At 36.9% G+C, this 26,079-nt stretch overlaps 1 protein-coding gene across 1 annotated transcript; it reads right to left on the bottom strand.

The window, feature by feature from the left end:
- Positions 1–1,988: 1,988 nt before the first annotated feature.
- On the bottom strand, positions 1,989–25,888 carry pex1 (peroxisomal biogenesis factor 1). Its single transcript, NM_001170835.1, is given in 24 exon segments — positions 1,989–2,073; positions 2,204–2,340; positions 4,432–4,626; positions 5,452–5,673; positions 8,663–8,839; positions 8,926–9,029; positions 11,349–11,491; positions 11,572–11,636; positions 13,125–13,259; positions 15,266–15,426; positions 15,500–15,671; positions 15,809–15,963; positions 16,052–16,222; positions 16,301–16,397; positions 17,760–17,892; positions 18,012–18,103; positions 19,888–19,988; positions 20,087–20,210; positions 20,294–20,413; positions 21,798–22,474; positions 22,572–22,686; positions 24,459–24,542; positions 25,516–25,656; positions 25,781–25,888. Coding segments are annotated over 24 exon segments (3,714 nt in total).
- Between the last annotated feature and the right edge of the window lie 191 nt (positions 25,889–26,079).

Raw genomic sequence — 26,079 nt, 5'->3', positions numbered from 1 at the left:
ATTTATGATTTATGTTTCATCCTGAACATAACAAAAGGGTAGTTAATTTGCCCAGAGTGTAAAAAAAATCTAAGCATTTTCTCAAAATATGATTTGTCTCCAAAAATCATTCTGCTAGCTGAAACAGAGAAAGTTATGGCCAAATTTAGACTCAAAATCACCCCAGAGTGGATGAAAAAGTGTTAAAAAATTGACTTAATTCTGGCATATTATTTCTTAAAACAAGAAAATTAGTTTATTGTTAAAAACAAGACAAAAAAAATCTAAGTAAGAAAAGCATTTTTGGCAGTGTTTACTGAAAACAAAATACAAAACTCATCCTAACATTGAGCTTGAGAATTATCAAGTAAGCATGAAGCCTATAACCTCATATAGAAAAAGTGTTTACTACAAAACAGGCGTAGAGCCATTGATGTAGTGATATTATTTAGAGTCATATATAGTGAATAAGATTTCATGTGCTTCAATTTTCTTTGTTCTTTTGCATGCAGATTGGAAAGTGCTAAACAAAAGGTAAGCGCTACTGTAGTCAACGCTATTTTTACAGCAGTTTCTTAATGTGATGTTATCAGATACAAACATGATTGCATTAATATTGTAATTGACTTTATTATACTTTAAAAAATGATGTTGTTATTTGATGTCACACTTTTAAAATGTGACAGTAGGACATTTAGGAGCAGAGGACAGTTCTTGCAGTAGAAACCAAACACATTCTATTTTGTATGTGTATTGCAAAAAAAATCAGTTTTACAAAAGTGGAAATCTGATGCTGTTCCCACCTTTGAAATGTGGGCAAGAAAACTTGGAAATGTAACACTGAGATTCACACTAAATGACAAATTGTCGATTTTTAACAAGATTTGGGAACCATTCATATTATTTTTGCAGATAGACTGAACTGATGGACTTTTACAAGACAATTGTATGCTAATTTATTTATTTACCTTATTTCATTATTTATTTTATAATCATCTTATAATTGTTTTATGTCTTTTGAGGTTTCATTGTCCATGTACACCATGCTTCAATTTAAAATTTTTGTCCCAGCCAGATCCATATATGATTGTAAATGTTATTTATATATATATATATATATATATATATATATATATATATATATATATATATATATATATATATATATATATATATATATATATATATATATATATATATATGCCTTGTATTTTATTTTTTATGAACCTTCCACAAATATTTTAATCAATGTTAGATGGGTGGAGTTGGTGGTAGGGTTTTGAGTTTCTTTATGTACAGTAGTAAGTTAAATTCACTGTAAGTACTTCCAAAAGAATTTTGACATATGGTATATCTCTTTGTAATGAAGTAGCATATTGTAGGCAGTACTGTATGAAATGTATAAAGTTTTTCAATGAAAATCTAAATAGAGTTTTAAAAAAAATGTGACAAGCACAATTCATTTGAACAGTTAAACTAGCTGAAAAGCTAGCGAGCTAGTTAGCATTTTGCTTGAGTGATTGGGAACGTTTCCAGACCCTACCTGTTTCCAATTACCCAAGCAAAATGCTAAGCTATTACCTTGTCACGATGTTGTGAATGGAAGAGAAATTTTGAGAAACACTGTGCTAGAGACAAAGCAACAGTAATCAGTAGCCACTAAAAGCCATTAACTAGAAAATTTCCAAGTTTGTTTTTTTGAGGGATGTGCAGTGCATTAGAGACAATGGAGAAAGTAAGCAGGCACCAGAAATCCTATCATTTATTAAAAAGTTATTAAATGTATATACATTTGTTTTATTTATATCATCTACAGCAGCTTAGCAATTTAGCAAACACACCACTTGATGAACTTCAAAATTATCTTTAAATTATTTGTTCAGTGCTACTAAACTGACGTTTTTAACATGGACACATTGTTGCACTTAACGTAATTTTATCACATGAGAATCTCTGTGAAAAAATACCTGCTAATGCCCTGAGCTGTGTTAATTTCTGCACAGTTCCCATTAAGCCAAGGTCACCCGTTGACCTGCTTTAAATAAAACATTACTCTGAGACTTTCTTTCCTTTGGGGCACCAAACGATTCATATCTGCATGACGGAGACAAAAACAACAACACAAATGTGTGATTTAGCAGTGCAGTGGTTTGATTGTGGTTACAGTACATTTCAAATACGTTAAAGAATATGTTTGTGAAAGGTGTAATATGGGGATACTCACAGTTCAGTGTATCTCTTCCAGTCTTCTCTGCTGACAGATGCTCTGGTGTTAGCCAAGGCTGTGGTCAGGTGAGTTTGGCATATGAGAGAGCCAGGTTTACTGGGGCTGGTCTGGACTAGTGATGATGAGGATTCATCCTGTCAACACAAATAAGCAGAAGATCTTTTCTAATGAGCAGCAATGGTGACTATAGACTCTCCAACACAGTCCCCAGGGTGGGTGGATGAACAGATGGATGGATTGCTGAATAGATGGAGACCGTAGTTGGTTGAATAGAGATACAGCAATGGATAGGAAAATGGATTGATGGATGGAAGGAAAACTAAGGAGATACAGCACTGGATGAACCGGATGATGGATTGAAAAATATGATGGATAGATAAATGGATGAAAAACTAGAGGCATATAAAAATGGATAGGAAAACTAGATGGGTGGGTGGATGAATGGAACCATGGAAAAAAATAGACTGATGGATGGAAAAAAAGGAGAGCTATAAAAAAAAGGACTAGCAAAATGGATGGATGGGATGGAAACTAAACGAATAGGGCAATGGATGGATTGAAGAATGGGAAGATATATGATGGTAGAACTTCATGAAAAATCAAAAAAGTAAATAAGAGGATTTAGAAATAAATGGAAAAAACTGGGTGGGTAACGTGGATAGATGGAAAATATAGATTGATGGATGGTTAGATGGAGAATTTAAGTGTTGGAATGAATAGATAAATAACTAGATGGTTGGATGGATGGAAAAACTAGATATAAAAATGGATGAGAAAACTAGATGGTTGGATGGATGGATTGATAAATTAAAGAGATACAGCGATGGATAAACAGGAGGATGGAGTGACAAACATGATGGATAGAACAATGGATGAACAAGTAGAGGCATAAAAAAATTTATAGGAAATCTAAATAGGTGGATGAATGGAAATATGGACAGATGGAAAAAAAATAGACTGATAGATGGATGGAAAAAATGAGAGCTATAGCAAAGCACTAGCAAAATGGATGGATGGGATGGAAACTAAATGGATAGGGCAATGAATGGATTGAAGGATGGGAAGATATATGACAGTAGAACATGATGAAAAATGAAAAAATAAATAAATAAGAGGATTTAGCAAAGGATAGAAAAACTGGGTGGATAACGTGGATATATGTAAAATATAGATTGATGGAGGGTTAGATGGAGAATTTAAGGGTTGGAATGGATCGATATATAACTAGGTGGTTGGACGGATAGAAAAACTAGATATAAAAATGGATGAGAAAACCGGATGGATGGATGGATAAACTAAAGAGATACAGTGATGGATGAACAGGAGGATGGATTGACAAGCAGGATGGATAGATCAATGGATGAACAATTAGAGGCATATAAAAATGGACAGGAAAACTAGATGGGTGGGTGGATGAATGGACATGGAAAAAATAGACTGATAGATGGATGGAAAAAAGGAGAGCTATAGCAAAGCACTAGCAGAATGGATGGATAAGATGGAAACTAAACGGACAGGGCAATGGATGGATTGAAGAATGGGAAGATATATGACAGTAGAACATGATGAAAAAATAAATAAATAAAATAAAAAAAGAGGATTTAGCAATGGATAGAAAAACTGGGTGGGTAACTTGGACAGATGGATGATGAACAGATGGAAAATATAGATTGATGGATGGTTAGATAGCTGTAAGTGTTGGAATGGAGAGATAAATAATCAGATGGTTGGACAGATAGAAAAACTAGATATAAAAATAAATGAGAACTGGATAGATGGATAAACTAAAGAGCTTGATGGATGGATGGACAGACGGACGGACGTATGGACAGATTGATGGATGGAAAATATAGATGGATAAAATGACAGAGATAGATGAAGAAATAAAAAGATAAAGCAATGAATGGGGAAAACGGCATGAATAGATGAATGGAAGGATGATGAATAACTACGGCATCCAGCAATGGATGGATATAGTGATAGTAAACTTGGATGGATTGACAGACGGAGTAGAATTATTATGGAGGAAACAAGAAGGATTGATGAGTAGAGGGAAGCAAAAGCTTTTAGAATGATAGATTGGGAAAAAAACTAGTTGTATATAGAATTAGGATGGGGAAAATAGATGGATGATAAACGGTTATAGTGATTTTTAAAAAACAGAAAGACTAGATATTTTACATCATTATGTGGACGTATGATGTGAGGACAGTGCAGCAACTGACCGTGGTTTTGCGGTAACTATTTTTAACGGTGCTGACTTCTGCTCGGAGGCGTTCAGACTGCTCATGACTCAGTTCCTGGAAGCCCTGCTGCACACAGGACATGAACACAGGGGCATGACAGGAGCTTGGATCCCTCACCGATGCCCCTGTCAGGTCGGGGGCGGTGGAATTGGGTCCAGACAGGCACTGAGAATTCTGGGAGCAAAGCAAACAGAAAGCGACAGCCTCAATAGCAGCTCAAAAAGTGCTGAATCAGCATACTGTAGTAGCTGGAATGAAATCCAATCAATTGCATTAAAGCTGTACTGGAGGGCCTGTGTCCTGGAGAGTTTAGCTCCAACCCTAATCAAACACACCTGAACCAGCTAATCAAGCTTACTAGATATACTAGAAACTTCCTGGCAGGTGTGTTGAAGCAAGTCGGAGCTAAACTCAGGAGGACACCGGCCCTCCAGGACCAAGTTTGGACACCCCTGTATTGAAGGAACAGTTCACTTTTTTTAGATTAGGCCCTTAGCATCTCAAAAATGACTGATAGAAAATGAAAAGTTGCTATTTTCTAAGCCGGTATGTTTAGGAAGTATACTTTCATTCTGGTGTAATAATAAAGGATCTTTGTGGCTATAGCATGACTGCTATTTTCAGGTGCTAGGAATTTTCATTCCCCCTGCTGAAGGCACTGTTTCTTGATTATAACGTTGGAATGAGAGTATACAGTAGTTTGTAGCCATATCAGCTTTAGAAAGTAGCAACTTTTAAATGGAAACATTTTTTGCTATTTTTGAGTGAGATGCTTATGGTCTAATCGGATTCAATTATCTATGCTAAGCTAAGCTAAAACTGCACCCAACAGAACTGGAGTTCGACTGAATGGATTAAAAAATGGTAACCAACTCTAGTATACTTGTAAAATGAGTCTATTTTCAAAAGAAGTGTTCCTTTTAGAAGACATATGAATAGACATGTTTATGCATGTTTCTAAACAATAATTCATTATAACATTGATAAATGACTTTTCACCAGGGATTGGTTGTCCAGTTCAGACTCAAAAGAGCTTCCGAAGTAAAGGCGCCAGATGTTGTGTCGTGGGTCCTCAGGTGGGAGTTCACTGGGCTCCAAAAGCACCATGGAGTGCTCCAGTCCTGCGTCTCCCTCTCCAGCGGAGTCATCCGACCCGCTGCTGTGGTTCAGGAAGATCAGGGAGGAGAGGCTGACATCACTGTCTGACCCGGAGCCCAGATCCTAGACAACAGCAGAGGGAGTCAGATTCAAACACAAGATCATTCAGCTTTATATGTGATTATTTGTATTTAATATTCTAGGGCAGCGGTTCTCAATAGGAGAGCCCTCCGCAAGCTCTGTAAGGGATGTCATGTCATATTTTAAAATTGTTTTAGCTGAGGACAATTAGGAGAACGATCAAGTTGCCTTGAAAAAATGCCCTGGCTGACCAAAAAATGAACAAATTTGTCTCACTGATTCGCCTAAAGCAGCTGATACTAATGACCCAAGCATTCTGGACCCAGGTGAGGAAGCTCCAAACTTTTTGGGTCACAGCTCTAGCAATACTGAAAACACGGTATGCAGGAAATACCAAGATAGTTACTGGAACTATGGTTTTATTCCACATTCTCGAAGCAAAGTTTCCCTGACCCAGCACAGTGCATTATTTGTGCCAAAGTTCTTGCTAACGAATGCATAGAGCCATCAAAAATTAATAAGACATTTGCAGACGACTCATCCCCAATACTGCATGGTATACCTAATACTAATGGCCTACTGATGTTTTGCTTTTATATTTTACATTAGGCTATAATTTGTGCATAAACATATCTAGATATAGTAACAAACATACTGTTTGTTTAAAATCAATCTTTTTTTTTTGTCATAACTACTGCTAACTTAATTAAATGTGAAGGGGGGGCCTTACAATCTTTTCTGGGGGGAAAGGGGGTCACAGGCAGGGGAACCACTGTTTTAGGGTAGTTTTTAGATCAATATTCTATCATATAAATTTACATCAACCAGGCCAGTTATTCAAATTATAATACTTATTAATTATCAACTAGGGGGCATCACAGTGGCGCAGTGGGTAGCACTATCGCCTCACAGAAAGAAGGTCACTGGTTTGAGCCTCGGCTGGGTCAGTTGGCATTTCTGTGTGGAATTGGCATTTTCTCCCCTTGTTGGTGTGGGTTTTCTCCGGGTGCTCCGGTTTCCCCCACAAGTCCAAAGACATGAGCGATAGGTGAACCAGGTAAGCTACAATTGGCTGTAGTGTATGTGTGTGAATGAGTGTGTATGGGTGTTTCCCAGTGATGGGTTGCAGCTGGAAGGGCATCTGCTGCATAAAACATATCCATAAAACATAAGTTGGCGTTCATTTCGCTGTGGCGACCCCAGATTAATAAAGGGACTCAGCCGCAAAGAAAATGAATGAATGAATGAATTATCAACTAGGCCATAAAAAGGGATACAGAGAAGGATAAAATTGGATGATTGGATGGAAATAAAAGAAGGGCAGTTTTGACAGTGATTGATGGATGAAAAAATATGTATCATTCATAAACCATTCTAAAGTTTGTCATCGGTAAGCTACTGTAAGAAGTCTCTTCTGCTCAGTAAGGCTGCATTTATTCAATCTAAAATCTAATTAATATTTTGAAATATTATTTAAATTTAAAATAATTGTTTTCTATGTTATAGTTTTTAAAAAAGTAATTTATTCCTGAGATTCAAAGGTGAATTTTTAGTTATTTCTCATCAGTGTCACATAATCTTTTAGAAATAATTATTATAATTACATTTTGAATGGTCATCATATACAGCTCTTTCCACAAACATATAAGGCAGTACAAATGTTTTCAAAACTGCTAATAATACAAATTGTGGTAACTATTTATTTCAAGTCACAATTCATGCTACTAACAAACCATAAACTAAGACTATAAGCTCAATAAACTGCTAATAAGCTGTGTATTAATAGATAGTATGGTACTAGTTATGTTTAGGTATAAAATCATAATTTGCCACAACTAATATACAGTTAATATCTTAATAATAGGCAGCAAATAAGCCAGTAGTTAATAAAGTGAATTGTTGCTTAACCTAAAGTGTTCACAGAAATGTTTTTCAGCATCAAATCTGCAAATGATAATGATTTCTAAAAGATCGTCTGACATTTAACACTGGTGTAATGATGATAAAATGTAAGCTTTATCATCAGAAATAATTACATTTTAAAATCTATTAAATTTTTTAGATTTTGACTAGATTTCATCACTGTTATGCATTTCTTTTATTTTCAGACTACACATTTTTATTATATATTTGAAAAAATTGAATGTAAGACTCATTCTTTTACTACTTTACAACAAATCTTGTAGACTCTAAACCAATGGTCTCAGAGGTGTTAATGTAAGAATGCACCGATCTATAATGAATGAATGAATGAATGAAGCATTTGACTACTTTAGTAACTGTTGTGCTCATTTAGGAGAAAATTAGTTGTGTTTAAAATAAAACAAGCAGGATAGAGCAAAAAAAAAAAAAAAAAAAAAAAAACGAAAAAAAAAGATGCACTTTTCCGACGGTCCCTTACGGAGAGCTCCACTCCGCGCGAGCTCAGCTCTCCCGGCTAAACGCATATCCCAGGCTAAATGGAGCAGAGCTCGTAATATCGAGCGAAAAAAAAAGAAAAAGACAGCTGTGAAACATAACCAGCTTTGTCTTTTTGTAGGAAACACACTTTAGATCTTTTTAGGGTAAGAGGTTTTTGAGTTATTGCCATCTATCACTGAATGTGTGTCAGGAATATTGAAAACAAAACCAACTTACCCCCGCTCATTTCTGGCGCCCCCTGGATGTACAGCGCCCTTACCATTTGCCTATACTGCCTATGCCATGGGCTGGCCCTGCCTGGAGGGCCACAGCTCTGCATAGTTTATCTCCAACCACCTCCAAGTCACCCCTGCGTAATAACCGTTAGTCGTCTTAAACACCTTGATTAGTTGAATCAGCTGTTTTTAAATAGGGTTGGAGCAAAAATGTGCATATCTGCGGCACTCCAGGAATCAAGATTGAGACCTATGCTCTAAACCTTTAAACAACAGTGTTGACCTTTGACCGCTGTTCTTTACTCATGTGCCCCAGCCACTGAAAAATCCATACAGATCACTAACTAATCTTGCTGCCAGAGTTGTGTGCTTGTCTGAATTTGTATTTAACACACATGCAGTAGGTTGGGCCCCAGGCTGCTGTGTATGGCCTCTAATTGAGCGTTATAGAGAAGGGCCTTCAGATCAGCTCCAGTGAACAGCTCTGTTGCTCCAGCAATCTGATCCAAATCCACATCTGCAGCCAGTGGCACAGAATGAGTCAAAGCCCTCAGGATCTCCAGCCGAGCCGCCTAAAGAGCACATATACATCTGCATATAAATGGATTTTCAGGAGTAAAGAGGTTAAACCGATGTGAGCTGGATTTAGCATGCTGACCCGATCAGGAGGAGGGCAGTAGAGAGACTTGTCCAGTCGTCCGGGTCTCAAAAGAGCAGGATCTATCAGGTCAGGACGACTGCTGGCGGCCAGTACATACACCCCTGCAAAAAACAAACAAACATATATACAGTGACTTTCACAGATCACATAAATACAAGTCTGTCTTTGAAATATTCAGGGTTCATACACTTTTTATACTACTAAAATTCCATAACTTTTCCAAGATTTTTAAGTAAATTTCATTCATTCATTCATTTTCTCTATTAGCCTCTGAGTTATCATGAACCGCCAACTATTCCAGCATATGTTTTATATGTTTTACGCAGCAGATGCCATTCCAGCTGCAACCCAGTAATGAGAAACACCCATACACACACACACACACACTACGGCCAATTTTGTTCATCCAATTAACCTATAGCGCATGCCTTTGGACTTGGGGAAAACCGCAGCACCTGGAGGAAACCCACAGAAATGCCAACTGGCTCAGCAGCGACTCGAAACAGTGACCTTCTTTCTGTGAGGCGACAGTGCTAACCACTGAGCCACCATACCACACTCAAGTAAATTTTCCTAATGTTTCATATAATGTCTATGTATATGTGGTAAATAATAAGAAAAACTATGCATGTTCAAATTTATTACAGCATATCATAAATTATTAAGAAATAAATATTAGAAATGTATTCTTATAACTAGGTAAATTTAATTTAAATAATGCTTACACAGGAGCGTCACGGTTGCAAAGTGGGTAGCATGATCCCCTCACAGCAAGAAAGTTGCTGGTTCGCATTACATGTAACGCAAGTTACATAATAATATTACTTTTAAGTAACGAGTAAAGTAACGAACAACTTTAAAAAATTAAGTATTAATATTTGAGTAACTTTTTTTTTTAAATGTAACGCGAGTTCCTTTTTAGATTAATTAATTCACTTTTTAAAAAATTAATTGCTGAATTAAAAATAGTGTAATCTTGTTGAATCACACTCAATGAGAGAATGAGCTCCCCGCATAAACAGGTAGAAACCAAGATGGTAGAGCCTTATGTTTCTGTGATGGAAGTATTAACACTATTTTGAACACATGGATGAAAAGGGGATTATAGTCTCAATGGACAGTGATTTTACTGAACCAACAGTTTACTGTAGCAAACTCATTGCTTTCAACTTTTATTAATCTGTATATACGGCATGTATAGCATCAGGAAGTTCTCAGAAGGTAACATTATTCTAATCTTTTTTTAAATTAGATTGTTTTTAAAGGTAAACGAAGGTGTAGAAAAAAACCCAACCCAGGCTCATTCTGAAAACGTAGTCCCGTGGAGGGAGGTACGTATTTTAGCAGTTTTTGTTTTAGCGAATCCATGAGAGGCCGCTATATGCGATTTTTCGTATCACAAATGTCTCTCGCGAGTGGCGTTCGCACGCGCAATGTTCTCTCGTAAACCCACCAGAGGCTGCTGTCGAACGACCGTCTGTCTGACTGAATGATTGACTGTGTAACCGGCCAATCGACTGACCCACCCTCCTCCTTCCCTAAACCCAACCAATTTTACTGATTGACCTGACACCCGCTTACTTCCCTAAACCCAACCAACAATTTACAAAAAAGAAAAGCTGATTTTTACCACGTTCTCGGATTTTACCACATTCTCACCCTGGTATGAACTGGCTGATTCTGTTTTTGTATTACATGATTTTAGGAACCGCTCTTCCCCGAACTCAAACCCGTCATCGTCAGCTCCTCTCTGTATCTCAAGTCCGCCAAAGTACACGACGTGCTAACTGGACAAACTAGTTGCAGCGGGAAAGCCCTCCACTCGAAGGTCAGACGGTAAGCGGAAAAGGAACGGCATCATACCACCCGTAGCGTTTGCCTAAAAAATGAAATGCAGCCATACGTATCTCCGGCTACATAATTCGCAGTCTCCAGAAACGTCCAGAGGTTTATGTTTCCAGAATGAGCCTGTGTTGAAAAAACCTAAGTTCTGAAAGAGATCAAGCCTCAAGGTATGAAAAAGTAACTTAAAAGTAGCTTAAAAGTACCCTAAGGAATTACTTACCATAAAAAGTAACTAAGTAATGCAATTAGTAACTACTTTTTTGGGGAGTAACTCAATATTGTAATGCATTACTTTCAAAAGTAACTTTCCTTAACACCGGTTATCACAGTATATAACATGTCGAGTACCTGCTCTTCATCAGACTCGAAACGTTATACACTTAAAGTGAATACATTTGATATTTTGGTTTTGAGCTTTTGGTGTCTTTTGACAAATATTTGCATCCATTTTGTTTGGTTGAACACCCAGTTGAGATTGATGTGCATACATTTGCAAAAGTATTAGATTCAAAGGGAAGAAGCTCTTGCTGTAAAACACATGTCGGGATCCAGCATTTGACCCTGAAGTACTGTACCTGTGAGTCCTTCCACTCCATCCAGCTGTGTGAGCAGCTGATTAACCACACGGTCTGTGACCCCAGTATTATCATGACCCCTTCGAGGAGCCAGAGAGTCAAACTCGTCAAAAAACAGGATGCAAGGCTTTGCTTGTTGAGCCCTGCAGCAACACAAACCCACACAAAGTGATGACTCTTCATTCAAACTCAAAAAGAAGTGTCTGTGTACATTCTGACAGACCTCTGAAACACATCTCTCACTGCCTGCTCACTGGCTCCGATATACTTGCTGAGGAGTTCGGGACCCTGGAGAAAATAATATATTATGTACACAATAATATGTATTGTGTTTTTATTAGATTATACAGTGCCTTCCACTAATATTTAGAAAGAAAAACATCATGAACAGATTAAAATACCTAGGAGGGGAAAAGAAAGATATAAAACTTTTTTTATATTCACACATTAAATACCTTGGGCCCTATCATACAGTGTGGCGCAAGGCGTGGCGCAGTAGTCTTTTGGTAGTTTTAGCTTGGCGCAAGAGTCGTTTTGAGGCGTTGCGCTATGCTGTTTAAATAGCAAATGCATTAGCGCTCATTCTTGCGCCCATAGGCGTTCTGGTCTAAAAAGGAAGGCGTTCTGAGGCGGACCGCTGGCGCGTTGCTATTTTGAGAATCTATAATAGATTTTTCATTAGACCAAAACTAACCCGGTCTAAACTCGGCCTCGCTTACGCACTACTTAATACGCACAAGAGAGCAATAGGCAAATATCTTTACATATGAAAAAATGTAAATATTAAGGATATATATATAGGATATAATAAGAATAGACATAGAATATAAATATAAAGGATTAAAATATTACAAAACATATTATTTTCTAGCCTACATAAATATGAAAAAACACTGCTTTTATGTCTTCTTCATCTCGGGAGGCTTTTTCAGTTCATTCATAACAATTTGCTTTTGTATAATGTTATTATTATTAGCAGTATTATTTTTTTATATCCATATTTATATTTGTTTTATTAAAAACAAGCTTAGATTTGCCCACCTGTCATGTTTTAGACCATATGGGAAACAGCATGTGTTTTAGGATATAACTCAGGTTTTAGAGCACATTTTGCTATTATTATTCATTTATTCGTTTGCTGGAAATTAGAACTGAATTTAGAAATAGTTTTGAAACGAATATTTGCGCTTAAACAAAAGTATTTATTTATAGACTAATTGATGTCTGTGCGTAAAAGTTTCCCAATCCAAGAGCGAAAGTGATCCATTATCTCTCATTCTCACGCAGTAGATGCTCTGTTTAACAGTTTTCTGTTAAAAAAACTGTTAACTGTTTGCTTGTGAAATGCTCATTTTTTCCACTTAGACTTACTTTGCGTCCTGTAAATAGCGAATGCTCTCTTGGCGCGACGCAGCTGGCTCTTAAAGGGAATGGGAGATTCTAATTGGTTTATTCTCAAAACACACCTATAACTCATTAAGAAAATAAACTCAACCCTTTTAGAACATGCGCCGCGGCGCAAGGCAGATTTCCCGTCCTTAAATTAGCAAAAACGCATCCTGACACGCCCTGAAAGCGTTTGCGCCCTGAATTTTGCACTCTGCGCATGGACCGTCAAAATAGAGCCCCTTGTCTCCAAGGGGTTTAAATTTGGATTTTGACTTGAAATCTTTTTAGTAATTGTGTATGTTTACCCATGTATTGGTTTATCTATGTTTTATTTAAATAAATTTAAATATTTTGATAGCAACATGCATACATTACACATTCCCTCACCTTGATGCTAATGAAGTTCATGCCGCTCTCTTTGGCCACAGCTCCAGCCAGTAGAGTCTTGCCTGTCCCAGGAGCTCCATACAGCAGCACACCAGAGCACTGACGCAGGGGCAGACTGGAGAAGAGCAGCGGATACTGGACACAACATGACCACACAAAACACCATTACTACAAAAATACATCAGCAGGGAAATAAGATGGAAATTCAACAGTCAAAAAAATGGTAAACTTTTATGTTTTATGAGTTTTTTTCAGGAATAATATTGAAAATTTCTATTCAATGCTGTTGATATAAAATTAAACCAGATTTTGGTAAAAACTCAAACAATACAAAAATAAAAATAAAACACAACAAAAAAATCAGATTTTTTTTTATGTGTAATAACAATGGAATGACACAAGGAGAAAGTATGGAACTACTGAAACACATTTAATGCTTTATATAAAAGTTTTTTTTGTTGTTGATGGCAGCTTAAAGTTGCTTCTCATATGGAGAATGAAGTCACATGCATTGCACATACATTAACTTCAACAGTGTAAAAATTTTGATAGTTATGTGGGTTTTGTCTATCAAATCTAAACTTTATTTTGTATTTTCTATTGGAATCAAGTCAGGCGATTGGCTGGGCCATTCTACGGTTTGACTTTCTTTCTCTGAAAGCATTTAAGTTTCCTTGGCTGTGTGTTGGATCATTGTCTTGCTGAAATGTTCACACTGGTTTCATCTTCATCATCCTGATAATGTAGATGTTGGACTGAAGCAGCTAATATTAATTTACACTGACGAAGGGCAGAGGGTTGCTGAAGAACTACTGAGAAATTTCAGCTGCTGTCTGGGCTTTCACTGCTTTTCTACACCTCCCTTTCTTCAAGTGTTCAATACTTTTTTCCTGTCATTTCATTTCATTACGCATAACTTATTTTGTAAACTAATTAGATTTGTTTTCTTTTCATACATGCATTTCTTTGGTTGTTATGGAGAGATTTAGCCATCCTTACAGCACCTTAGGAAATATGTTCTCTGAGAAAAATAGTGACATGTTCAATACTTATTTCTCACACTGTAAGTTATTTTATAGAGATAAATTAGCTTTAAATGATCGTTTCTAGTCTCTAACAAAACTAAAAGTGAAACTGCAGCTCTGCACAAGACGTTTGACCAGAGGAGAAATGGTCTTGCCCAGCTGAGCTGGATTTTCTCAAGATTTTTTTTCTTTCACTTTGGTCAATTGATTTCAAAAGTTTGTTTCTTCTCCACTGTCGCCACGGACTTGCTTGGTTAAAGACTTTCAGCAGTGACATTTACATTACACTGAACCAAACTAAACTGAACTTCAACTGTGAAAACTGCACTGAAGCACCTTCAATTTACTAGAACGATATCTATGTTAAGCTGCACAATCAACATTAAAAAAAAAAAAAAAAAATACACACACACAGACACACACAAAGACACAACCACAGACACACACAGACACACACAGACACACAGACACACAGACACACAGACACACACACACACACACACACACACACACATATGTGTGTGTATTTATTTATTTTTTACAATGCTGATTGTGCAGCTTTTTAAGTAGCCACTTTTCACTTTTTTTATTTACACCAATTTTAGTCAAAAGTACTGTATGTAACTTTTGTTTGTTGTAAGTTAACCAAATTCCTTTAATGAAAGTTCATCATCATGCATTTTCTGTACAGTTGAATATACATTGCAGCATTAAAAGACTCTTTGAATAGCTTAATTTGCCACTTGAACAGCTTAATTTACAAAGACTAATCAATTTAATCACTAATTTTAATATTAATCAATTTAGAGTGACTGGGAAGATTTTTTTTGGTTTTATTATTGTATGAAACCATTCATAATAATTAGAAAAAATGTAAAATATTAATATGAAGATATGTACAATAGTGAAATTATCCAAAAAAAACTTAAATGTTTTGTTTGTTTCACAATAAACATCTTACAATTCTTTTTTTATTTTTCCTATAAAGATAATTTTATTCCACATATCACTTTAATATAGAATTGAGAAAAATTCTTCCACTCACACCTGTTGCACGTAAACAACAATTTTTTTAAATTTTAAGTTTGAAGAAATGGACTCTTTGTAAAATAATACCTTAGCCGGCAGCAGTATGATGTCCATCAGGAGCTGACGTGCCTCATGAAGACCCCCAATCCTCTCCATCCCAGCCCCGCTAGGCGCCTGCAGCTGAGCGTCCCACAGAGACGGAGGAGTGAAGCCCTGGAGAGCCTGTCTGAAGTCCTTACAGCTCAAATCTGTAGATCCCGAAAAGTGAGATTAGAGAAAAAAGCTACATCACAGAAAGACTTTTGCGGATGAAGTGCTTGCCTTCAGAGTTGTGTAGTGTGTTGGCATGGATGGCCCTCTCCAGCAGCAGATTCAAGTCTCGCGCCATGAATCCCTCTGTTTCCTTAGCTACACTGTCCAGATCAAGAGTAGTCTGACAGACCTGGAAGCTCTTTTTCACTATCAAAGACTTCAGAATCTCAACTCTTTGAGCCTATAAAGAGAAACCATAAAGATGTTAAGCCTTAAAAGCCTTGAAAACAAGTCTGTAAATTTTTTCACATTACATTTTAAATTATAATATTTATTAGAAAAACAATGATTAATATTTTTTCCTTTCCCTGAACTGACCTGATCTGGTGTTGGGATCTTGCAGAAGCTCTGGAAGAAATGTGAGCCCTGCACCACAGTTAGAGTCGGATGAAGAGCATGTTCAGTCTGTGCTGTGACTATTAGAGCGATGAGACTGGATCGAAGCACTATCTCATCCACCAAATCCTTCAGACCTGAGGAGAACATGCAGAGAGAAGATGTCCACCCTGTTCCTCATAGATTAAAACATGTAGAGCCAAGCATGTCTGTATGAGGTCTAACTCTGTGAGATGTGCTGCCGCAGTACAGCTTCTGGTCCGTGCTCATGTTCAGGTGAAGTCGCAGCACCGGCCACATGATCCAGGTCATCCAGCAGGACCACTGAGGGCTGCCTCCAAACTGCCTGCTCAAAAACGTCCTCCAGTCTCTGCCTTATTGTGTCTGTTCTCTTACCTAAACAATTCATGCAGTAAAAAATAATTATAAACGAGAAATATGACCTATAAAAGGCATGTTAAATTTTCAGGCAACCTTTCAGTGTCTTGCAGTCCAAAAGTTGAATGTGGGCATCCAGGTCTTCACTAGCCTTTCTACACAATGCTCTGGACAGAGAAGACTTTCCACTGCCCTGCACAGAAAAGCCAAAGATTTACCACTTACACTATATCTCTTCCATCGCCCTTAAATAGCCAAGTGGCATCAGCAGCACTATTGTACCGTTTGAGCTGTTTAAACTGAGCTTTGTATCAAACAAGCTCTTAGCATTGTCTATGGTAATGATCTAGAGTGAAATAATGTTTGAGGCTAGTCACTCAGAGGACATTCATTTTTGGTCACTTGGAGGACACCCCATAATGTTTGAGGCCGATCACTCGGAGGACGCTAATCTTTGGTCACTCGGAGGACGCCCCATAACGTTTGAGGCCGATCACTCTGAGGACATTAGTTTTTGGTCACCCAGAGGACGCCCCCATAATGTTTGAGGCCAGTCACTCGGAGGACATCCATTTTTGGTCACTCGTAGGACACCCCATAACGTTTGAGACCGATTACTCGTTAATTTTTGGTCACTAAGAGGATGCCCACATAGTGTTCACTCCTGGAGACTTGAATGATGTCCACATAACATTAGCTCCCGGCAACTCAAATTACATAATGTTCATTCCTGCCCACTCAAATAATGCCCACAAAATGTTCACTCCCAGTTACTCAAATTATATCCACATAACATTCACTCATGGTCATTTAAAAGACGTCCGCAAAACATTCACTCCCAGTCACTCAAATAAAGACTGTGTAACATTCATTCCTAGTCATTTGAATAATGTTCGCTGCCGGTCCCTCTATTTATGTTCACATAACGTTTACTCCAGGTCAATCGAAAGACATCCACATAAAATTTGCTCCAGGTCATTTGAATAATGTCTCCATAACATTTATTCCCAGTCACTTGAAAAAAGTTTGTTCCTGGTCACTACACAATAAAGTCCACATAATGCTTGCTCACAGTCGGCACGGTCTGCGTAACAATCGGTCTTGGTCACTCAAATAAAATCTGCATAACGTCTGCTCCCAGACACTCGAATGATGTCCACATAATGTTCACTCCTGGTCATTTGAATAATTTCCACATAACGTTTATGCAACCTAAAAATATGTCTTTTAACTTTCACTTTACAACTAAACATCTTTTTAAAGACATCTGATGACCTAATTTCAACGTTGTTTTGACGCCTGACAGTGTCGTCTTTTTTGATAACTTTTTATTGGTTGGGAATTACTGGAAAACATTCATTTTTCAATGCATCACATCAATTCAAGAGTCTATTTACCTAAAACATGTGCATTGACAGATCTCTAAAGTCTAATCTTAAATAATGTTCTAAGTTGAGAAATCAAGAACACCTGCAATTAATTACTGCATTTGCCTCAAGCTAAAATAAAGTATTCCATATCTGATAAGAGCGCTGCATATGTGTCTGAAGGTTACCTTTGCACCTGTGATGAGCAGAGCTCCACCCCTTAGTCCCCGTCCTGTGGAGATGAGCTCACGTGACAGTGAACCTCCCAACAGAGCATGAGAGATGTGCTGGAAAGCAGACCTGCTGATGTCCTCTACCCCACTGAGCAAACACAGACAACAACCACACAGACTCCTCGCTAAATCAATCATGTGTGCAGCTAAATATATTACATAATGATACATTGATACTTCCTGATTTTAAGAAGAAAATGAGCATACCCAAGAGAGCTGAGAGAGGGAAAGCCAAGACACTGATCTTCAGTATCATTATCAGAACCTCTGTGGTCAGAATTATGTGGTTCTCTGGCAATCTAAACAAAGATTGTTCGTTGAGCAGCCAAGAGAAAAAAAAAATGAATCTTTAAAATACAATGCCATTTATAGATGGGCAATATTCACAATAAAGATCTCAATATTTCTAGGTATTTTTCCACAATAATAACTAATCAACATTTTTCCTGTCATTATCATGGATTAAAAAAACCCACTAAAACTGCCAGTAGGTGGCAACAAGTTTCTCTTCTAATAATGATTCATTGAATCATTTAGTCAAATGAGTCATAAGAAGCATCTAATTCATTTAGAAATTAATTAACAGTCTTTTTGAATAGATCAATGCATCATTTGACTCAGTTGATTTGTTTCAAGACTAAATCCAGACACACATATTCTGCTCTGGCTTTGTTTCTATTTTTACTGACCAAAAAAAGAAAGAGATATTGTGTCTAAAATGTGCACATGCCGATTTTGGGGAAAATGTATCTCTTATTACTTCAGTGGTACTGTGGTATCATAAATATAAAAACACCTGTTTTTATAATTAGTCACATTATGTTTTTTTTGTCACGGATCAGACAATTTTTTCAGATCAGCCAAAAAAGGGAGGAGACAAATGTAGTTTGCTTTCCATTTTTTACAAAAACAGCACTGCAAGACACTTTTGGTTTAACAAACAGAACATAGAAGTTGTAATTTTATTAAAAATAAAATGAAGAAATAATCAGCTGAATAAAAATAATCAGTAAAATATTCAGTACTACTGTTGCTGATAACGCTAAATGTAGAAATCTAATATTATCATTTGTACAACCCATATTTATTTTTAGTATCATTTTCAATAAATTATTCAGTTATTCACTCAAAACTTCATGTTTCATTGCTAAATGGATCATTTTTGAAGAATTATTCAGTGGCATATTTTTGATGGCAGGTTGTCGCCACCTTTTAGGTAAATAATGTAATTGATACCTACAACTTTAACCCCTTCAGACCTGAATTATGTTCCAAATTTCAGAAAAATGGGATGTCATTTGATGTCCATTGTAATGGACGCAGGGTCTGAAGGGGTTAATTTTTGAGCACATGACGGTCATTTAAATCTTTCCTTTAAACATCAGTTGTTTTATCTAAACTCTAAATTGTTATCCCAGTACTTCTGTGTTATTTGACTATTTGCAACTTTGTAAATAAATCAAAAAACTACTAACTGAATCTCTTTCTTAATTTTTGTGTATTCCAAACACAGATTTGAGAGCAGCGATTGGAAGGATTAATAAATATATGCAAATTACCATCATTTATAATTTGTTGCATGGTTGTTATGATCTTAAACTTTTAATGATTAATCGTGCAGTTTACACTGAATGCAGTGATGCATTGATGCTAAACATGTAGTGACAGAAAACACCTTTAATGAAACCCAAAAATAACCTACCACAAATTTTTCCGTCAACATTATATTTAAAGGAAAGCCTAAATGCTTTCATACATGTGATTTGAATGATGTGAGAGGCAATCTCTCAGAGGTTGTTACAAAATTAGGATTAATCTACGAGTAAAAAAAAAAAAAAGTATTAATCCGCAGGTCACATGTCTTCCGAACATGTGATTTGTGATCTGTACGAATCACGTTATACCCCTATTCATAACTTAAGCATTATAATAAGCTTTGTATCAAAATGAATGCTATTAGGCCTTCAAGTCATATTTTTGCGTGACAAAGTGAGTGTATACTCAATATCAGCTTGAACATCATTAAAACAACAATTGACAATATTATTTTACAAGTTAATATACACAGTATATGATCTGATACCTGTATGTCTGTTTTTCTTAGTAAACTGTTTGACAGAAAGAACAATTCATCCTCTTGCTGTTGCTCTGGTTTTAGCACAGTCAAGGCAAACTCTTCCTTTCCTGTGAACAGAGAATTCCCGGTTAGTCTGTAATAACTGTAGTGGCATTAAAAGAGTTGTAATATCTTTGAAAGAATCACTGATTGTTCTTCCTTCCACCTTCAGCACAGGGTAAGAGAATGATGTTAGATCGTCCTGTCAGGCAGGTCAAAGGCTGATGGCTCTGCGCATGCAACCAATTGAGGAATGCCATTTGAATATCTTCTTCTTTTTCACTCTCGGCCTGCAGACAGTAAGAAAAAACAACAGTATTTAATACAGTATTTATTTTTAAATAATTAATTTATGTTTGAAAGAAAAACTTACCAATGGTTGCAATGGTTGAACCATGACTGTTTCAGCTAGTCTTGGCATTGATTTCAAAGGCTGAATCCTCACAGCTGAGTGAAGGTCTATTTTCAAACGCCTCTGCAGCATCTTTGGGATCTATAACAACAACAAAAATTATACTAGTATGTACAATATTTCAATATATCGGCATCATACTGGCTATCCAAGTACATTACATCTCTTTCTATTTATTTGTATTGGCTCCATTTATTTAAGAGAGGGGTATTATGAATATTACTCCATGGTCTTTTGAAATGCTTGATTCTGATTGGCTGGAGGGTGTGCATTATTTTCGTTGAAACACACAGGTAGCTCCAGTCAGTTTGATCACAGTTCCAAATAAATGCACTTCTCCCAAACATCTGTAGACACTACAGCAACACACATGTGCTGCATGTGCTCAGATGAGGACGATCAATGGCAAATGTAAAATCAGCAAAATTAGTAAAATACTCATTATTATGCCTCAAAATCAAGTTTTATTTATATTCTTTTAAAAAGAGAATGTAGTTATTTTAAAGTCAAATCGGCAGCATATTTATAAAGAAAGTCTGACATTTTTAAAGACGCACTATAAGCTCTAGGCAGTCAGCGGTAGCTTAGCTAACAGATCCAACCGAGAGAAGCTTTATTTCAGCCAGACCATCTCATCTCTTGCATCTCTGTTGTTTTAAACATGATATATAATTATTCTTGTGTGTAACCGTCAATCTTAGGACTTTTTAACCTATTATTTGTCCTCAGGTGTATGTCTTCTTTTTTTTTTGGCAAATCGCAAAAATAAGTTTCATAATTTATGACCGTGATATTACACTGATCTGCGTGTTTGTCTGATTGCTTTTCTTCATTGGAGCTTTTGTTTTAAAGAAGAAAAACTAAAGCTAAAATAACTGTACAGGTGAATTAAATAAACTAAATTGATCATAGGGTATGTGTGTGAATGAGTGTGTATGGATGTTTCCCAGTGCTGGGTTGCAGCTGGAAAGGCATTCGCTGTGTTGAACATATGCTGGACAAGTTGGCGGTTCATTTCACTGTGGTGACCCCTGATTAAAAGTTTGCGATTGCGTACTATACCAGACACCCCCCAGCTACTTAGTTCTTGCCATGTTCTGCCCCACTCTTCAGTTCTGCACGTCCCTTGGAAAGCCTCTGCACGGTACTGACTAAGCCGAAGGAAAATGAATAAATAAATAAATAAAATGTGAACATTAGATAAAAACATATTGAATCTATAAATCATGTTCAGATGTTTTTCTATTTAATGTTTTAAAATTTCAAATATTTAAAAGTTCCACCAGAGCACTGCTAGACGATTACGAAGGAGGGTATTTTTTAATCATATTGCTATGCAAGAACTATTTCAGTTGCTAGTTTTCTAAATGGTCAAGCTGTTTCTCACCAGCCAAAGTTCCCTTCCTGAGAAGTCATTAATATAAACAACTTCCTCCATAATAATCATAATAATAGAATAACTCACCCAAATCTTTCCAGAGTAAATTTCTTCGCATTTATTGAGTTTTTGATCCTCCTGTAGCCTGTTTATATTGTGACAAAGCATCCTGACCACAGCAGAATTCTCCATATGCTCCTCCGTGTCCTTCTCTTTATGGGATGCATCTCTAATTTTCTTCTTCTCCATGGCCTGCTTGACTTTCTCTCTGAGCTCTTTAGGAGAAAGAATCTTTGAAAGTCTGCCATATGTTAGTGCAGACTGTCCTGGATTCCAGTTCTCTTGCTCTTGAAGGTTCCATGGTAGTATATGGACATCTCCATGACACGAGCCATGATGGCTGACAGACCTAGGAGGGCTTCCGCAAGTTCGGAGGATACAGTCTTTCAGGATGGCAGGAATTGTGGGAACAGCAATTTTCTCCTTTGCAGGCTCGCGTCCTCTTGTAAACAGATATCTAACCAGGCCTTTCAGATCAGCTATACCTCCCCAATGGCCTTCATTCAAACTCTCCGGATGATCATTTTGTGAATCCTGAGAGGCATTTGAGATGGAAGACGATGTGATATTAACGTTTTGATGTTGTCTTGGCTCTTCTGATTGAGGTTTATGGAGTAGTTCACTCCCTGGGTGTAGTTTGGGGGAGACGATGAGCTCAGTGAACTGCTCCAGTCGGCCGTATGGTACAGATGGAGTTAGTGATGCTAAAACAAACAAAAAACAAAGAATTGTTAATGTAAAGGACAGATTCATATCCAAAAACCACATATAAGACAGTTTAAAAAGGGCTGGCTGGCTGACCGATTCTGATATAGATGACAGTGTGCTGGTCCACCCAAACAGGAAAAACACCATCACTGAAGACCACCCGGATCTGATCCAGGATTCGCTGCTCCAGAGCCAAGCTGTGCAGCTCCTGGAATAAATTACAGTCAGTTTTAGACTAAAAAGAAATGTATGCTCCATTTTAGCTCTGTCATCTGATATACAGAGGAAAAATAAGTATTGAACACATCATGATTTATGCTGGGCAGCACAGTAGCGCATTGAGTAGCATGATCACCTCACAGCAAGAAGGTCACTAGTTCGAGCCTCGGCTGGGTCAGTTGGCATTTCTGTGTGAAGTTTGAATGTACTCCCCGTGTTCGTTTGTTTCCACCGGGTTCTCTGGTTTCCCCCACAAGTCCAAAAACATGCACTATAGGTGAATTCCTTCATTCATTCTTCATTTTCTTTTCGGCTTAGTCGCTTTATTAATTTGAGATCGCCACAGCCGTACGAACCACCAACTTATCCAACATATGTTTTACGCAGTGGATGCCCTTCCAGCTGCCCTTTCAGCATCACTGGGAAACATTCATACACACTCATACACACACACATACACTATGGTGATTTTTTTTTAGCATACCCAATTCACCTGTACCACATGTCTTTGGACTGTTGGGGAAACCGGAGCACCCGGAGGAAACCCACACAAACACGGGGAGAACATGCAAACTCCACACAGAAATGAAAACTGACCCAGTCGAGGCTCGAACCAGCGACCTTCTTGCAGTCAGGCGAACGTGCTACTCACTGCGCCACCACTATAGATGAATTGAACAAGCTAAATTATTCATATTGTATGTGTGTGAATGTAAGAGTGAATGAGTGTTTCCCAGTGTTGGGTTGCAGCTGGAAGGGCATCTGCTGTGTAAAACTTATTAGTTTATTAGAATCCATTAATATCTAATCAACTTATTAGATCAGGATCCCCTAATTAATAAAGGGACTAAAAATGAATGAATGATTTATCCTGGTAAATATATTTCTAAAGAAGCTGAGGGCGAATAAAATTGACCCTGAATTTAGTAAAAACTCAAACAACCCAAACATGCAAATAAACCAAACCGAAACAAATCTGAAAAATGAGTTATATGTCATAACAATTGAATGACACGCGGAGAAGGTACTGAACTACTGAAATGTATTTAATACTTTGTATGAAATGCTTTTGTTGGTAATAACAGCATGAAGATGTCTCTTGTAGAATGGATTTTATTACACATAATTTATTTTTTTAAGTAATTATTTTTGTTTGCTTCTGTATGCATAAATTACCTTAGTTGTTACTGACATTTGGTGAACATTTCAAGTCAACTGCACTTTTAGAAATATGTTTTCCCATGTTTAATACTAATTTAACCCACTGTTGCCTTTTAAAACAGTACAATCAATGAGAACAAGACTAGACGGTCACCGAAAAGCTATGTTTTATCCTAGAGATGACCCAAATGTGAATGTGAGATGGCAGTGGACTTTTCTGCAAGAATAATAATTCACTGAAGAATTGTGCCAAATAAATCCAGTAGTGTTTAGGGTCAGTTTATTGGATTTGAAATATCCATGATTTCTTGATCATGAATGTAGTGGCTACTGTAAATCTGCAAGCGAGCAAATTCACAAGGGATCAAATTAGAATAGGACCAGTAATGTAGAGTGTACCGGAAAAAATAGACGCAAGTATTAAAAATCGTCTCTTTAAAAAGTTTAATTGAAAGCATACTAATACCAGGTAGAAACAGGGCCCAAGTTATATGCATTAAAATGCACACATCACTTTCAGAACATCTAGAGACTGAATATAGTTTCTAGATATCAGATCATTATATTATATATATCATGGTGAACTCAATATGAACTTACCAGGATCTCCCAGTCATCCGGTGACAGAGGCTCAACAGACACCTGCTGCACTGACTGCACCTGAAGACAGGGCCGAAGATACCCCTAAAACACAACAAAACCATATTAAAAGTATCCCAATCAGTGGTTCTCAAACTTTTTGAGTTTGTTTTGAGTCCAGAGACTTTATTTGTAAATATCATGATTAAAATTTAATGGATTAGAGTTAAGGATACACATCTTTAAAGGGCTACAGTTATGACTTTTATAGGGTTAATCTTTGGCATTATACAAAAGAGTATATCCATCTGTGAAAATTCTGGTGTTATATGACTTTAATTATTCAAATTTATTTTCCAGTTGTTTGTGATTTAATAAATAAGGAAAATGGTATTTAATCTAAACACAATAACATATTTCAATCTTCAATCTAAACATAATATATTTGTTACTAACAATTTATTTTGGAATAACAGTTTAATAATTTATGAGAATTATCAAGGTCTAGAGTATGACTAGACTTCCTCATACAGGTATAGTCATTTTTTAATATACAAATGTTAAACTTAATTAAGAAATTTAATTCTTAATTTCTTAATTTTGTAATTCTTGTGTTCATTTTAATGCCTGTTTAGTCTGATTATAAATAGTTTTAATTTATATTTTAATTTACACACCTGGCTGAGAACACTGACACCCACACAAATCACATTGTCACCATATGTAACACATAATAAAATGAATATTATGATTATACTGTATAACTCTTTAACTATCCGCTGCGTAAAACATATGCTGGATAAGTTGGCGGTTCATTCCGCTTTGGTGACCTCAGATTAATAAAGGAACTAACCTGAAAAGAAAATGAATGAATGAACTCTTTAACTCACATTCGTGTTGTTCCAAACTTTTACAACTTGCCATTTTACTTCTTGCTCTAATTTTTATTTTTTTTTTTGGTTAGCAGCATTCCTAAAAATCTTTTCTTTTTAAGTTTGGTAAAAGAAATGCATGCAGATGTGTACATTTCTGACAGAATAATCTTTTTGGTGGACCATTCTTTTAGCCAGTGACCAACCTGTTCTCCATCTCTGAGCCCAAGCTTCTCTCCCAGCTGTCGGCTGATCTCAACCCTGTCCTCTGGACCTGAAGACCTGGACCTGATCCAGCTGAGGAACACCGGTGCAGAAACACCCCATGACAGCTCCAAAATCTGGTTCTGAATTCACAATAGTGTTAGACAAGAAAAACTTCTAGCACTTGCTTATAACAGAGTTCAATCATACAGGACAATGCTAGCATATGTTTTGTATGTATTATAATGCTGCTAGCAGAACACAAACCTCATGCAGACAGAGATGAGTAGCGAAGTTTGATGACAGGTGAAGAAAACAGTTCTTGGAGTTATTAAAGACTAACGTGACAGGTTGAATCCCCTGGCTTCCCAACATTGCCTGCGAGGCTGCAGAAACCTCGCTCCTGCTAAAAAACTGTCCCTTATTCTACGTTATTTTGAGGCGGTGTTAAAGCCAGTACGCTAGAGGTGTCAGCATGAACTGTACGTCAGACATTATAAGTACAAGTGTGTCGATAAATCGTAAGCGCTGTACATTTTCGATTAGCTGAGTCTGGCAGTGTTGCC

This window comes from Danio rerio, chromosome 19 (genome assembly GCF_052040795.2).
Source record: "Danio rerio strain M-AB ecotype USA chromosome 19, GRCz13ab, whole genome shotgun sequence".
Taxonomy (NCBI): Eukaryota; Metazoa; Chordata; class Actinopteri; order Cypriniformes; family Danionidae; genus Danio; species Danio rerio.
This window is presented reverse-complemented; position numbering and strand designations above follow the sequence as displayed.